The 16,704-nt window shown below is 41.9% G+C and overlaps 2 protein-coding genes across 3 annotated transcripts in view; both read left to right on the top strand.

The window, feature by feature from the left end:
- Window positions 1–220: 220 nt before the first annotated feature.
- LOC139201231 (proton myo-inositol cotransporter-like) lies at window positions 221–8,178 on the top strand. Of its 2 annotated transcripts, XM_070830500.1 has the most exons (13): window positions 221–326; window positions 517–974; window positions 1,646–1,805; window positions 2,292–2,500; window positions 2,639–2,747; window positions 2,948–3,111; window positions 3,781–3,895; window positions 4,714–4,839; window positions 5,113–5,231; window positions 5,514–5,666; window positions 6,263–6,435; window positions 7,449–7,517; window positions 7,645–8,178. In XM_070830500.1, the coding sequence occupies exons 2-13, from the start codon at window positions 542–544 to the stop codon at window positions 7,651–7,653; spliced, it is 1,839 nt and encodes a 612-aa protein (XP_070686601.1). In that variant the 5' UTR covers window positions 221–326; window positions 517–541; the 3' UTR covers window positions 7,654–8,178. The 2 variants fall into 2 exon arrangements, with proteins under 2 accessions (XP_070686601.1, XP_070686600.1); XM_070830499.1 differs by having other exon boundaries at window positions 7,449–8,178.
- A 3,552-nt stretch (window positions 8,179–11,730) lies between these two features.
- Window positions 11,731–16,704, top strand: part of kif21a (kinesin family member 21A) — a 50,350-nt gene continuing 45,376 nt past the window's right edge. The window contains exon 1 of the mRNA XM_070830581.1: window positions 11,731–11,776. Coding sequence (XP_070686682.1) covers window positions 11,733–11,776 — 44 coding nt within the window. The 5' untranslated portion in view covers window positions 11,731–11,732. The remainder of the gene's footprint in view (window positions 11,777–16,704) is intronic.

Here is a 16,704-nt window from a genome sequence, read left to right as displayed (position 1 = left end):
GAAACGGTGAAACGTCAGTTCCTTTTTCCCCCCAAAATTAACCTCTTCAGCTGAGACAGTCAGCTGACGTCACGTAAACATGGCCGCACACAGCACTTGCCAGTTGTCAACAGTAACGCTAGTTTGAAGGCATGAAAGTGGACAGTTTTGGTGAATTTCCTCGCGTGACCTGACAGTGAAACCCGCGGTACCAGCAGAAAAATGCACACAGGCAGTCAGGACGGTTTATCAAGAAACGTTATCGATTGATTGATTAGCAAGTTTAGCTGTTTAGGCGTCGACGTGTCGGCTTCTTCCTTGTTTCTTCTCTCCAGCTGGACACACAGGTCAGATCTTTCATTCGGGGATTAGTGACTTGGCATTGAAAAGCATGCTGGGTTATTCTCTCCCTTTGTTTTGCCCCACTTTTACTCAACCCTGATAGGTTTTGAGGGACTCTTTCATATGACTGCACCTAAGTAATAAAGGTAATAAAGGGGTGTGAGCTTCACTCCTTGTATCCCCTCTGTCCTGCAGCCACCATGAATACAGCTTGAAGCCCATGAGCAGCCTTATGAGCAGCAGGAGGCAGAAAGCAGCGGATGATGGGGAGCAGAGTCTCATTAGGCCTCCATCGGCTGGACATCTCCAGGACCAAGATGCCTCCACACCTGGGTTTATCTACGTTTTGGCCTTTTTCTCCGCCCTGGGGGGATTCCTCTTTGGGTATGACACCGGGGTGGTCTCCGGGGCCATGCTGCTCCTGAAGAAGGAGATGAACCTGAGCACTCTGTGGCAGGAGCTGCTGGTCTCCAGTACGGTTGGGGCCGCGGCGCTCTCCGCCCTGAGCGGAGGCTCCCTCAACGGGTGGCTGGGGCGAAGGATCTGCATCCTTTTGGCCAGTTTCATCTTCACCGCTGGGGGCATCATCTTGTCTGTAGCCCCGGACAAGGTGGTCCTCCTCGTGGGCAGAATCATAGTTGGATTCGGCATAGGTGAGCTGGTGTTTGGAAATTATAAAAAAAAAACGGGTCATTTTAATACACACAGCCTGTATTTATCCAGGTAACGTGAGGGGAACATAGCAGAAATGATCAAAAAGTGTTGAGGGTTGAAAACTGAAACAGGTTTTTCACATATTTGTTGAGCTAATATGTTTTGATCAACCTATATTTTAATTAGGTTACTTAACACAGGTCCACAGGGAGATTTAGTGTTTTTTGTTTAATAAAAAAGGGTCACATTTGTTTAAATTCCTTACTTTAAGGTATCAAACAAGCCTTATTTTGGTATCATTCAGAAACTCTGCTATCTTGAACATTTTCCAGTGACACTCTGCCCTCAGACCACTGTCAGGTTTCCCAGTAATTCAGACCAGCAGCTACAAACGATTCTTTCAGCTCAGTTGACTACCACTCCCAGCTACTTAAACCTGTTTATAAGTACATACAGTGGTCCTCTCTCTTACCAGTTACCTCTCTCCACTTGACCTGCTTTTCCAGTGCTGCTCTTGGTTTGTCTTTGCCTGAATGAAGCACGGGGCTGTGGATCATGTAACAGATTATAACTAGAAATTACTGTCCCAGGATTTTCTTGATAAACAAAAGGATGTATAAAAACTTTTCTGTGTACGTCAAAATGAAACCCTTCCTGTTTTCCCCATCAGGCATCGCCTCTATGACAGTCCCTGTATACATCGCCGAAGTGTCCCCCCCCCACCAGAGGGGTCAGCTGGTCACCGTCAACTCCCTCTTCATCACCGGTGGCCAGTTCATTGCCAGTGTGGTCGATGGAGCTTTCAGCTTCCTGAGCCACGATGGCTGGAGGTACGCACCGGTTCAACACCACACTGTCTTCTCTGATAGAAATCCTCCATGATAGAGGTTAGTTTCTGTTTACCTTAGCCAAATATGAAAAAAGGCAAGTTAAAGTCCTCACCGGTAGACTGTGTGGTTAGTATGTTCGCCCCATGTGGCCAACCGTGACACTGTATTGTTGATAAATTGGCACCCATCAATAGTCCCAGAGGTGCACGTGGCCTCATTTTAAAGCTTTAAAGAAGAAACTTTAATGAAAAAAGCCAGATGCATTTAGCCTTAAATATTTTCTCAGATTTCTGTCCTGTGGATCAGTTCTAGACATCCTCACTCATGTGTCTTTGCTGCCCTGATTCATGGTCTGTCTGACCGAGCTTGAAATCAACCGTAAAGACCCCTGAGAGTCTTCAGACCCCAGCTTGAGAACCAGCAGTGGCCGATATGTCTCTCAGCACACCTCCTCCCCTTTACTCCTCCTCATCCTCCATGCTGTAGGTACATGCTGGGCCTGTCCATCGTCCCAGCTGTGTTGCAGTTCGTCGGCTTCCTCTTCCTGCCGGAGAGCCCCCGTTGGCTGCTCCAAAAGGGCCGGAGCCAAGAGGCCCGTCAAGTTCTCAGCCGGATCAGAGGAGGCCAGAGCGTTGACGAGGAGTACGACACCATCAGAGCCAGCATCGAGGAAGAGGACAAAGAGGCGGGTGCAGGTGAAACATTTCTAGGGAGACATGAGAAAAAAAAAGTGGTGACAGAATTTGTTTCATCTGGAAAGAAAGAAAATGAAGGTTAAAATGTTCAAAAGTTAAAATGTTAACATTCATTACAGATCTTTGCTTTTCATTCAGGAGGCCTTGTTATTCTGCGGATCCTCAGCCACGGGCCGACTCGCAGGGCTCTCATCGTCGGCTGCGGCCTCCAGATGTTTCAGCAGCTGTCTGGGATAAACACCGTCATGTAGGTCATCTGTTTGTCTCACAACAGCTCCCACATCGTTATCTCCCCGCCGCCTGATAACATCGCCCACTGTTGTAACAGCTCAAATGATAAATCAGAGTCCAGACCTGCCTAACTAGAAAAAAAACACACTTATCATGCCAGAATTGCTGAGGTTTTGGTTGGGGGTTGACTTGCACATTGATTTCACCCATATCTAGGTACTACAGTGCAACCATTCTGCAGATGGCCGGGGTGCGGGACGATAAACAGGCTATCTGGTTGGCTGCCGCAACTTCTGCATCCAACTTTGTGTTCACCCTGGTGGGAGTGTGGCTCGTGGAGAGGGTGGGCCGCAGGAAGCTGACCCTGGGCAGTCTGCTAGGTTTGTCGCTTGGACAGTGCTGCTCTAATTACATGACTGATTGATGTTACAAATTGATTGAATTTGTGACACCCTGTCAAGTAAGAGGACATTTCTCAACTTGAAATGACTAATTAGAATATTTGAAAAGGTCACTCACTATTTACTTTTTATTTTTTACTTCGATAATTAGTTTTTTTTATGATGTTTTTGTTGATTAAATTACAAGTAGTATTCTACATAAGGGATAATGTACAGTGAGCTGATCATTGAATCATCCTGAAGGCATGATTTACCCCACTTATTGAATGACTTTGTACTAAAGAACTCAACAATATCACACAAAACGCTGACTTATGATTTAATTGATTTTAATTAGTTGTACTTCTTCTGCTATCAGAACTGCAATCATAGCGAAGGTCTGTTATACAGAATAACAGACTGTAGAATACTGTGATTGACTCAGAAAAGCTATGTAATAAAATAATTTAACTCTTGCTTGCTGTAATTTTATATATTGTTTTCGGTTCATGTTACTATGGCATTCATTATCGATCTCACTCAGAGGGACAGAATGTAATTGTACTCTTACTCAGACAGCTGTGCAGCATTTCTTTGTTCCTAATTCATGCAGACAGTGTTTCCTCTGTCTCAGGGCTTCATTTAGTGTCTTTCTTTGCTCTAATGCAGGTACCGCTCTGAGCCTGACTTTGCTAGCAGTTGGATTCTTGCTATCTGCCCAGAATTCTCCGCCCGTCACCCTCCGCCCAGTCGACTCTCAAAACTCATCCTGCACACTTTATAAGTGAGAGAACACACCGCTGCCACATTACAGTCATTGTAGTCATTGCCTCCAACCATCCATATACACTTTGAGACATTTATTTAAAGTGTTTGTTATTGATCCAGATAACTGGCACATGTCGGCAATGTGACACCTCAAGATACTGCTAGTACAACAGCTATGGAAGCCTATTTCCACCACTGTGCTGGAAAAAAAAGTCTTTATAATGAGAATTTTTCTCAAAATAATGACTGAATAATGACTGAATGAATAATTAAATATTTTTCTGTATTTTAAACGTCAAACGTAAATGTCAGGTTTTGTTGTTCAGTCAGAGAGAAAACATTTTTCTTTCTGACTCAGACAGACGGTTTTCTACGTCATGTTAACATTTTAGATTTTCTTTTTTCCACCTCGCTACTAACATCACTGTCTTTGCCTTCACATCACCCAGAGCTGGAAACATAGTCAGGGCGCCTTTTTAAAGAGCTGTTGAAAGGCATTGTGGGAACTGAAGGAAATTGCATATGAAAAATTCATGTTTATTAGTGGTTTTGAGGAAAGGTTCACATTGTGTAGTAATGTATTGTGTAATTTATGATGCTAGTGAAAAGTTACTTCTGTCCTCACGAGTTCTGTTCCTGTTGCATAAGTAGTGGATTATCCAAAGGGCTTTTCAAGCTCCATCTCATTGTTCTTCCTGCTTTTGTGGACGTTGTTTTTAGCCGGATGTAAATCTTCACTGTGTTGGTAGTTAATAGCGGTTTGAGTCTGTTGCTCCTGCGTGGGCACAGACGCTTTACTTTGTGAGAGGTTTTACGTTCAGCTCTGTCCTCCAGGTCGTGTGAATTCTGCATGTTGGATCCTGGTTGTGGATTTTGTTATCGTGAAAACAGCACCGGAGTGTACAACTCCTCCTGTGTCCCTGTGAATCAGGCGTCCCCAGATCACGCTGCCTGGGGAAGGTAAGACACAGATTTCTTTTCTGTCTTTTTGTTTTTTGTTTGTTGTGTAAAAGTGCCTGGAAACTTTTACTGCATTTACTGACAAATGGAATCACTTTCAGCAACCTTTCGAGCTGAAGCTGAAGAAGTTGCATCCTCTTTGTAATTAGAAAAGAGGACGCTACTGTAATTTTCAAAACACACATACAATATATAGCACACAGAATTGCATGCAAACCAGATTTCTTTTGCTGTATTTTGAAGATCGACAAAACCTCTGTTTCTTTCATCCAGCTGTTCCAACCAGACGGAGGCACCTGGCAGTTCGCTCTGGGCCTACAACTACTGCCCGACATCCTACTCCTGGATCGTCCTCGTGGGCCTCATCCTCTACCTTGCGTTCTTTGCTCCAGGTCTGAAGATGAGTCGTTTTTATCTTGTTCTGTGACCTACTTTCCACTTCTCACAAAAATCTGATAGTGGCTTGAAAGAAATCATATTTATACAATAATGAAAATATCACAAATATTTCATATATAGGTAAAAGGGATGCTTGTCTTGTCTCTACCTTAATAAATGCCTAAATGATTACATGTTTGATCTGGGACAATAGCAAAACACATAAGTATATCAAGAAATGATACATGCAGTGCATATTATCACTGAGAATATTAAATAATGCCTCTGGGTGGTAGGTATGGGCCCCATGCCGTGGACAGTGAACTCAGAGATCTACCCGCTGTGGGCCCGCAGCACCGGCAACGCCTGCTCAGCCGGGGTCAACTGGATCTTCAACGTCCTGGTGTCTCTGACCTTCCTTCACGCCGCTGAGTTTCTGACGTATTACGGTAAAACTGAATCAGGAGGTCACATGATGGTGAATACACCATGAACCACAGTGTAGGAAAAGGGCTTTTTGCTGTTTTTAACATTTTAACATTCCCTGTTTCTCACAGATCTGCTTGTCCTGGTTAATCCCTGTCAGTCATTTCTAACTTCAAAAGGAGTCTTTTGCCACAGCCTGTTCTGAAAATGTTGTTTTTTTTTTACTGCTTATATAACCAGGCGTGGTGACTACAAACATCATCTTGTTTATAGCAACAGGACAGCGGTGAGGGAGATTAGATGAAGTCCAGCTGAGTTGTGCTTATAAGTTTACAAGGTTTGCTTCAATTAGAACTTTGAGAGTTCACATAACAAACCTGCTTTTACCATTTCCATTTCATTTTCATCTAATACGAGTCAACATCACAGCATGATATGAGCTGAAATGCTGAAACCCTCTTTGCATTTTCATTTTTATTTTTAGGTAGCAAGTTGTCAGCCATCTTGAATATGAGAAGTCATTTCTCCCGTAGTGTCATTATCATTAGCAGTACAGTTGTATAAATGCAGACATAGCTCAGTAGCTAACAGTGAAAATCAACATGTGACTCTCCTCCAGGGGCGTTCTTCATGTACACAGGCCTGGTGGTGTTGGGTCTCCTCTTCGTCCAGGGCTGCCTCCCAGAGACCCAGGGCCTTCAGCTGGAAGACATCGAGAACCTGTTCACCGGTCAGCTCTGCTCCTGTGGAGCCTCGTCACACAGCGGCAACCGTCACGTCCACTACATCCGGGTAAAAGGCAGCAACTACCTCTCTGACAACGATGCCTCAGACGTAGAGTAGACTGGGGAGATTCTCTCTTTGCACTCTGTCCTTTGGTTTGCTGATGCGTGGAGGGAAGGTCGTCGTGTTGCCTTCTGGTGGTTGTGATCAAACACGCACATAAAGGCTCCAGGCCTCCAGTGACTGACTATAACAGAACCTTCCCCTCGCTCAGGCGACTCTTTCATCATCAGTTTTGTTTTGTTTTTCTTTGTTTGACTTTGTCTCACCTGGGAGCTGGTCTGCTTTTCTTTTTCTTTTTTTTTTTCTATTCTTGTTTCCCATCATTCCCCTCACTCATCTTGAAAGAAACAATTGAACCAAGACTTTCCAGTGTTTGAGTGATCAGGTTTCATTAGGACAGAATAATGTCCAAATGTGAAACTGAAAGTTCTCGTTTAACAAACTGATCCGTCGTCTTTCGAGGACATTACAGATGGACTTTGGGGAGTGATTTGTGTTTTCGCAACACGTAACATTTTAGAAACACGTCTGTTTATTCAGTGAGTTCAGACACTGAGTCACCTGGTTGTTAACTCAGCATTTCCTTTCTGGGACGTCTTATTTCAGGTTGTCTAAAGAATTCCTTGCATGATTTCAGTCTGAGCATCCTGTTTTTGTTTTTTTTCCAGCACAACCGAACAAGAATGTGTCTGTAAGCCTTAATGATCTGTAATTTTAAATTCATGAGGAGTTCAGATCCACAACAAAGAGTAGAGATAATTTCATACACTAACACTGATTTCTGGCTTATTTATACATTTGCATTATTCTATAAAACTCTTGTTTAAAACACATTCCTGTTGAAATTACTAACATGGGTTTAATCTTTTAATCTGTGCAGGTGTTAAACAAAACACTGGATTGCAGGTTGCTGCTATAGTCTGGAGAGATTGCACTTTAAAGACCAAAATGGTGTCTTTTTTTGTGATTTTTATATGTGAGATTGTTAGAACAAGTTGCTCAAATCGTCAATTTTCTAGCAAGCTTCGGAGTTGAGCGCAGCACACAGTGGAGCGGTGGGGTCAGACAATGCCATAGCCTATATAACTGTAAGTACCGCGTTAAGGTGCTAAGTGCCCTAATAATATCTCTTTCTATCTATTTTAATATCTGCTGTGCTGCAGCAGTGCTAAATGTTCCCTTTTAATGTTCAATTTAATGTCTTTGTTTTTGCAGCTCAGATAATGACGACCAAGTCCTGAACAACTTTGTGCAGAACGTCAATTTGCACTTTAGTGGCCCATCTTAAAAAAAAAAAACTGTACAAGAGTTTTTAATTAAAAGTGTTTTTTTTTTTAAATGTTTTATTTGAGAGTAATCTTCAATTTGTTTCCAGTGATGTAAGATCGGAGAGGTTGAAGCGTTTATGGGAACAAAAACAATTCACTACAAGTACAGATTTGGGGTCACATTTCATTGTTGTCAAATTTGTTGTGAAAATTCATGAGCAATATCAAAGCAGTGACATCATCCAGCCACTATTCATTTAAATCTTAGTGACTACCAGCATGTGTGAGAGATTAAGAGAAAAAAGAGCTTTTTCTTGGAAAATTACACTTTTTACAACAGATTTAATTTATCCTCAGGAGGACAGCAAACATGAAGGAAGGAATTTGGGGCTGGGTTGTTTATGAAATGATCATGTTGTAAATAATCTAATATTCTGTGTCAATATGATCTTTGGGAAATAAACACGAACACGTTAAAGCAGTTTGGTTCAATTTGGTGTTTATTATGCAAAACTTCTAATTTGCTTGCAGTGTTTACACGTAGGTACATGTAGTTGATGTGCTGAGTTTTTTCAGGGTTTTAAAGGGTCAGTTCACCCAAATTACAAAGAACATACATAGAACAATTTTTTAATGGTCATTTCTTTTGCAGTTAGTCTTCATTGAGATTTCTGCTGCCACCCCAATGTAACCTGGTGAATAGATTTTTTTTTAAGTTATTATTCTTTTTAGTGCTCAAAGCATTAAAAACTTGTGTTTAACCTCTTTAGCAGCGACGTCTTCTTCCATTATCAGTGCTTCGGTCTGTCAGCACTGCATTCTGGAGAAACTGTCCCTGTGAAAACCAAGATCAAAAAGTAATTTTTCAATGCTTCAAACTCCGTATGTTAGATTCTCTTCACCTCCATTGTACTGGGCTGGAGGCAGAAATCTCACCAGCTGTGTTTCCAAGCTTGACAAAGGAAAACCAACACTATCTGCATGTGTAGATGCCACCAGGGTTGAATGGTTTTTATTGACGGTATAATTTGGGTGAAGCAGCTATTTAAGTGTTACTCTACATTTCAAGTCTGGTTGTCCAACCATTGTGTAACCTGAGTGTTCAAAGAGAGGAGCAGAGACTAAACGATTTAAAGTGTTAACAGTTGTGCTGTGAATCCAGTGAATGAGACAAAAACTTTGAAAGTACTCACATTATTTGGGTTATTAATGTCTGTTTTGTGGCCTACAGTAAAGAAAACGGACTTAGATATAAATGTTCAAACAGACTTTCAAAGAGTTGCTTGATTTTCAGCCTCTGCAGAGCAGCCAGCATGCAGTGTTTGGCTTGTCTTGTCCATAATGTGCTCTGACGTGTGTTTAGGCATTAGTGAGCTTGCAGTGTGTTGTGCGTCCCGGTAACTTGATAGGCTTGTAACGGGACTCCTGTATTCACGATATTATTGCCCAGCAGGAAGTTTAAGGGTGGAGTGCTAAACGCTTTTACACACAAACAGAGGTAAATATGTAGCATTGGTTTGCTTTGTGGCTCACAGTTTGTCTTTTAACAGTATCTTTATAATCCTTTATAGTGCATAAACACAATCAGCTTCATCTGATACAAACAATACACACAAAAAAACTGTATAGTACATATAGCACATTACATACTCAGAGATAAAAAAAAAAAAAGACGAGGAGTCCCATCACAGTCGACAGCGATGCAACAAATAAACGTCTTGTCATTATAGCAATCTACCATTTCTGTCAGTGCAATATTTTAAAGTCCTTAACCAGTATATTTAAAGAGGGACAAAAGAAATCATCCATTCTATGTTGCTGCAACAGCTGTGTCCTGACAGGTCAAAGTATGATCAGGACAATTATCAATACACAGTAAAATGTGCCAAAAGTTGGGTGGGTGGTCCTATAGAAACCCAATATTCATGTTAAATGATTCTTTTGACCTGCGGGTATTAAACCCTCTGACAGCCGACACCAATCCCTAACCGTTAAACGCTCACACCAATGCAAAGAGCAGGTGCTTGGGGGGACTTTTATCTGGATTACATCTTCATTCATTAATGATTGAGTGTGAATGAATGTCTACATTATATCTGACTTGATCAGGCTGTTTGATCTGAATGCCGTGGCCCATTCAGCAGTTCAGCTCTCATCCCTGCTTATCAGCTCCACCTGTCTTTCAAATAGTTTAATCAAAACCCTCTGATCTAATGTCTAATCTTTGAGGCGTCTGCGTTTCCCCGTGTAAGAAACTTTAAGGTTTCAGTTATGCTCTCTGTTCTTGATGAAGCTTAACATACTTTAATGTTTCTTCTATCGCTCCATCAAACAGGATCATGATGGTTTATGGCCACAGGGGGGCGCTAAGAGATCACTTCAGAATCAGGTTTAGTGCCAAGTAAGTTTTCACGTTAGCCTTTGTATGTTTGTGCATAATCAAGAAACACAAAATATAGAAATATAAAAGAGAGATATTTACAATACAGAATATGAGAAAAACATCATAACAATGTACACTATCTGTTTTTAAAATGGAAGAGGTTAGACATGGGAGATGCTAATACATTCAGTAGTGCATTAGATCACTTGAGAAGGTAACTAGTGGGCTAATACTGAGTGTACATGTTGTTATATATTAGTAGTAGTGGTATTATTTGTATCATTATTATTATTATCATTATTATTACTTTTGTGTTTGAAGTTTATTCTTATTCTTTTGGAGCTGTGTGTGTAACAAAAAGCAATTTCCCCCTGGGGATTATTAAAGGAATTCTGATTCTGATTCTGACTCTGAATAACATTTATGTAGGCCAATAAAGTGAGGATTACCTTCACCGCAGAAAACCACAAGGAACGAGTTGATTACTAATTTGGATGGAAGAAAGGAAACGTGTTCAATAATGAGTGGAAAAAGCATTTACATGGTGTTTGTACAGTACAGCATTTCTTATTTTCTTGAATCTTACTTAATAAATGTAAATATGCATGTGTAGTTTTAAGTTGCTGCTTTTTATAATAACACACATTTCAGTGATATTGAACCATTCAATTAAAAAAATGTCGTCAAATAATATTGATAAATAATACAAAATAATGATGGAATACAATTAAATACAAAAAGTGCTAGGAGACTTTATGTTACATTTGGCAGTACAACTTTATTGTGTTTTGGACACGTTATTATTAGTTTCTGCTGAGAAGAATTTGAACATTTTAATTTATATATGTGGAATTTACCTGATTGTTTAATCAAATGAATCATATCTTTAGAGTTGGGGAGACATGGCTGCTTACTTTGTCACTTATTTATTTGTTATGTGCACAATAATGAAATTGTTTAAATCTCAGGCTCCCCCAACAATGTTAACAGAGAAAAACATGAGAGTGTAAGACATATAATAATGCAAAAAGACATACAGATATGCAGAATTTAAAATATAAGAGTAAAATATAATAAATATGTAAATAAAATATAGTAAAATAGTCTTAATGAGCGACATTAATCACGTAATTATTACTTAAAATCTACAAAAAAATTAAAGCCCATTTTCACTAAATTGTTATGACGTCACCTCACAGCCGTTTCCCTGGAGAGGGGAGGGGGGCGTGGCTTGCTGACGCATTGCGGCTCCCTCCCCCGAGCGCTTGTACGTACGTTTTACTTTACGTGTGTGTACGTGAACGCGCGCGGCGGCGGCAGCAGCGGCAGCAGCAGCAGAGGAGGCGGCGGCTCACCTATCAGCGGCGTCAGTCCGCGTGTGGACTCGAGCCGGAGCCGAAGCATCCGGGCTGAACTGCGCAGGAGATGCGGACACGCCGCCTCACCTCCACCCCCACCTCCTCCTTCTGCTCCTCCTCACTGGTATCATGCTCTGAAGATAATTTGTGGTGTTTGTTTTGAAATGGCGGCGCTGAAGACGAGGTGAGCAGCTCCGTAGCTCGGTCCGCTCGCCTGTCGCAGAGTAACGTTACGCACTTTTTTTCCTTTTTTTTTTTTTTTTTGTTCTCCTATCGATTACCGAGCAAGGAATCATGATGACCGGGCAGGATGAAAGCTCAGTCCGCGTGGCTCTGAGGTAAGTCACTAAAATGTCTCTTACTTCTCCATCAGTGGCTAAATGCGTCTTAATTGCTCGGTGCCACCTGTCAGTCAGCGCCGCGGGCCTAGCAAACACCTGCAGGTCAACAGCAGCATCTGCACACACAGACACACACACACACACAGAAACACACACACACTGTATCTATTAATTTTCAGCCTCATTACATTTTAAGCACGGTGACCCAGTTCCAGCCGGGTGCCTCTGGCTGCTGCTACCGGCATTTCAGGTCAGATTTTCGGTGTGTGTGTGTGGTTCAGATGCACTCTGCGAAAACATGAAAGCATCATTTAACAGGTGCACACACACACACACACACACGGGCCTTCTTCAGCACACTCCTGACATGCACGAGGAGGAGTTGATATCATCTATTGTAATGGCTGAGCTATCGAAGGCGGGGAGGGTGTGGAGAGAGACAAAAAGCCTGTGCTCCTGGCCTCCCCTCGAAGCCTCCTGCAGGAAAGACAGTAAATCGATGCAAGGAGAGATTCACTGACAGCCAGGTTTTAAGGAAAGGACAGCAGACCGTTCACTGTCAGGGCTGCTCTTTGTTTGCAGTCATTCCCTTGACAGCCCAGTCACAGCTTTAGTGATTTAAGCCTTGCTTAAATCTATTCAGACCTGTGTATATATATATTTTTTCTAGGTAAAGAGACAGAATCAGGCCTCTCCTCCTTTCCTCCTTCCTAAGTGCGTACCCTTCATGTGCTATTGTGCTGAAGGAGGCCGCTCCCACCCAGCTGGTGAGGTGGCACAGTGACAGGAGCATACTGGTAAACCAGTCTCTGCCTCTCCATCCGTCATCCAGAAGCCATTTGATCACAAGGAAATGATAGATAATAGCTATAATGTTGCATTCATCTCTCGCCTTTTCTCTGTATCTGTGTGTTTTCCAGTCTTGGCCATGCTGGCGTTTGCCTGAGACTCACTCTCAAGTGTACTTTTTCACAAAAATGCATCATCATTGTTGTCCAGCAGCGCCTCCTGATTCCGTTTCCTGTTTAAATCCACATTTTGATGCTGCTCTAAAGCACCTAGTGGTGAGGCAGCTGACGTGTGGGCTGCTTTTGTTTTTATTCCAAAGAGAAAACTCGATTTCCGAATCAAAATGCTTTTGCGGTGACTCATTTAAAGTTAATGTTTCGGTCAAAAGGACCTTTCTCAAGAGATCGTAAGGTGACACAGTACTTAACTGCAGCACACAATGGCATGATTCAGACACGATGGATGTGTCTTGGGAAAGGTCCTTTTGACTGAAACACTAACTTTCTTTTTGTGTGTGTGCAGGAATTGACATTTTTCAGTTGTGTTTTTTGGGGGATTTTGATTCCCTGCACTGTTAAAGAGATGCTGCTAGTGGTGTGCTTGTTGCCCTCTACTGAGTTTGCTTTATTCTCAGACATGCAGCCTCCAAATATAGTTGATGAGATGCCATGTTAAGACTTTTCCCAGCAGAGGTTTGTTTCAGCAGAAACAAAAATCAAAGAGCAAAGGCTTCTTTCCACAGTTGCCAATTTGTACTAACATTTAACACGCTGTACAGGGAGAGATCCACCGTACAAGAGACTTAGACACCAATTTTGAGGCTGACGATGTCAATAAATGTCAGTTTATTTTCAAAGAAGGGTTGAAGCCATCGAGGGAGTCGTATGAAATCACCAGGCTGACTTGCTGAAGCAGAGTAAAACAGGCAGGTTGAGCGAAAGTGAGTAAACCAAAGTGAATTACACTGAATAATAAAACAGTTTGTGGTGGGACCTGCAAAGCACAAATCAGTGATATCCATTAGCAGATTGAGCAGTGTAACAGAGTACCTGAGTGTGGATGTAAGAGTGCCACGTCTCCCTCTGGAGACCAGCAGGAGATCTGCTCATGCCTCTCAGTCTGATTCTTTCTGTACGTTTCTCTAAAGCTGCAATAAAAAACCTTCTGGTGGTAGCACTGAGCATTAATGTAATGCTACACAGTGCAATTGAATGCTGCCTAACTGTGAAAGTTCAGGTTATGTTAAGACCACTATGGTGTTTGAATCTCAATTTTGGACAGTTGGAGGCAGTGATCCTAGAATATATTACAAAGATACACAAAATATAGCCTCAAAACTGATCACAGAGCTGAATAATATAGTGTCTGAAATGTTTTAACTCATAAGCGTGTATGAGGCAACACACTTAACACACACGCCTCTTTGCTAGAATATCCCTGGATGGTACAGGATGTTTGCTGTGATGGTAAATTGCAGGACAAATTATGGCCACTAATTAAACATTTGGAAAGATAAACGCTTATCCAAGCTGGATATAAGTGTGCGTTTGAAATGACTTGCACTTTCTAAAAGAGTCTTTCTAAGAGCATGCAAATTGCAGTTGAAGTGTGGACAGCAGTCATTCAGGAAGACGTGGATGTTTGGTTCTGTTCTGTTTCCAGGAACTAAAATTACAGCCCTGATTATAGCACGCTGCATTTCACTCTGTCATATGTAAAACCAGTTCTTTCTCTAAATCATACCCACAAAAGCACAGTTAATCTCTCTCACTAAAATGTTTTTGAGCAATTTTAGGCTTTAAACCTCCGCTAATAATCTATGATTTTGGAAGATTCAGGCTATAATGATGCCTGAAAAGCCAGTGTTGTAATTAGTACAACGGGGCTTACACGTAGCTTTATTTGTCCTCTCTGACACCAAACCTTGGTGGTGGGTTTGCAGTGGCATGTTTTAACTGCTACCAACTGGCAAAATAGTTTCTCAAGTATGTTGACAAGTCTCGCCGTGCACGTGCTCAGTCAGTTCAAGTTGGGCGTGACAGTTCAATCTCTCAACTGCTTTGAATCCAGACAAACCCAACTAGCTCCGAAACGTTTGGGTATCTTTGTTCCCAACTACGAGGTCAACGAAATGCTTGAAATGCAACGCAATGGAAAAAATGTTGAGCTTATCTTGGAGACCACCTATTTGAATATGCACTTTAAACTATAATGCTTAATCCCAGATTGTGCACTATAGTGCCTTTTAAACATGGCTGCTTAAGGACTGAGGGGTCCCCTTGAGGTAATTTAATCGGTTTAAGACCCTGGCTTATCTCAACAGAGGCCTTCCTGTTCTTTTAAACATCCACAAAGGAACATAAAGCTCAAAATATTCGCTTTAAATGTGCCTTTGCGTCCACAGTATGTGTGTACCCATGCATGGAAAGAGTGAGCGTGGATTGAAAGAGTTACACAATACACGTCCCCTGCTCCAGTATATAGATTGTACTGTAGTCGGCTTATTTGCACAGCGAAAGACGTCACGATAGCTTGAAATGGAAGGTGTACATTGAGGGGAAGGGCTCCGGTGCTGCTGAGGACTTGCTGAACCTGCCTGCTGGGGTGATTACTGCAATACAACAAACATAAAGCAGCTATCATTTATTCTTAAAGTGATGGCAGACGAGCGGTGCGGATCAAAGCAACAGGGAGTGACTTGGACTGTGTTTTTATAACTGCTGTAACAACTTTGTGTGCTGCTGTTTGGCTGCTGTTGCCAAGCTCATTAACCACTCAGTAACATTAGGTAGCCCACAGAATCAAAAGAAAATTCTGTCTTTCTTTTTTCTTTGCCCCTGTAAGGACTTGCTGGATTTTGATGCTTAGCTGAAGGGCAAAACAATGTCGATAATGAAATTAAATAGGTCCCTAAACCTCTTAAGGCTTAAGTTACAGGCATAGTTTAATGTAATGACATGGAGGCATGCAGCAGCTGGTTTAAGTGGCTAAGTCTAAGCCCTGGCTCATAGTTCTTGAGCCAACAGCAAAGACAGGGTTAACTGTGGTAGGAAAAGCTTGTTAAAATGAGCTGCACGATAAGAGCATATATCTACTATTACAGAATGACCAGACCAGGCCTTAACCTGCATGACAAGAGACAACAGCTGACAATAGTTGTGGGGGTTTACTGTGCAAATCGAGACTAGGGCCCTCTCAACGGAGAAGATATATGGGGTGCAAAATAGTTGGAACAAAATGGGGAAAGAGAAAGTACACCATCAAAAATGAATGAATTGTGTATTTTAAAACAATAATAAGGAACAGATTTAATCAAACAGCCAAATAAAGATGAAAAAGAACCAACATTTTCCCTGATTTTGGCAAGATTTATATCCTAGCCTGAGAGTTGGATACTTATTTGTGCAGAAAGTACTAGTAACATTGGCATGGCCAGGAGAGGACTGGCAGAGACAGATATGTGACGTTCAGATGCGTGGTCGTTACCCATGGCATCACCATGCAAACACAAAAGCCCCGACGGGTCTAAAGCCTCTCCAGACCTCGTGCTTTGTTCACATCCACTGAGCCAAGCCAGTGTGTCAGGAGTTAGCCGCTGATCCATAGTCCTGCGAAATCAGTGTGTGTCTGTGTGTGTATATAAGTGTGAGCTGTTCTCCGTTTCCTCCCGCTGTTGCAGCCGCTAGTCTGGCGTAATATTTATGCCCATCTGTGCAGTTATAGTTTCACACTTTCACACTGGGAGCTTCTTTATGTTCAATACTTAAGCAGCTGCTGATAGTATGTGTGTGGGGGGGATGTGCGCACTCCATTAGTCCATATGAAACACAATACACACAGTAACAGGTTCATGTAGTCACACAAAGTCACATGAATCCCTACATCACTGCGTCTCAACTGCTGTTTTATTATTTTATACCATAAAAGTCTAACTGCGCATTTTCTGATTTCAGTATATCCTAAAAGTGCAGGTTGATACATATTCATTTATTCATTTTAACCATTGTTCACTGTTGTTTTTATGTGGAATGACAAACCTGCTAACCCTGAAGATTTAGAGTAAAACTCCAAACTGTTCAATAAGATTCAACGTGGAAAAAATTCTGCTTCAGGCATAGTCCGACTATCCTCGGTAC

This window comes from Pempheris klunzingeri, chromosome 5 (genome assembly GCF_042242105.1).
Source record: "Pempheris klunzingeri isolate RE-2024b chromosome 5, fPemKlu1.hap1, whole genome shotgun sequence".
In the NCBI taxonomy this organism is placed as follows: domain Eukaryota; kingdom Metazoa; phylum Chordata; class Actinopteri; order Acropomatiformes; family Pempheridae; genus Pempheris; species Pempheris klunzingeri.
Note: the sequence above shows the minus strand (reverse complement) of the source record. Positions and strands in the feature narration are given on the sequence as shown.

Excerpts from the sequence above, each read along its gene's own strand:
- LOC139201231 (XM_070830499.1), top strand. The coding sequence starts at position 542 with ATGAGCAGCCTTATGAGCAGCAGGAGGCAGAAAGCAGCGGATGATGGG. Across the intron at positions 1,806-2,291 it reads CTGAGCCACGATGGCTGGAG|GTACATGCTGGGCCTGTCCA; the intron begins GTACGCACCGGT and ends TCCATGCTGTAG. Across the intron at positions 3,896-4,713 it reads TCATCCTGCACACTTTATAA|GTCGTGTGAATTCTGCATGT; the intron begins GTGAGAGAACAC and ends TCTGTCCTCCAG.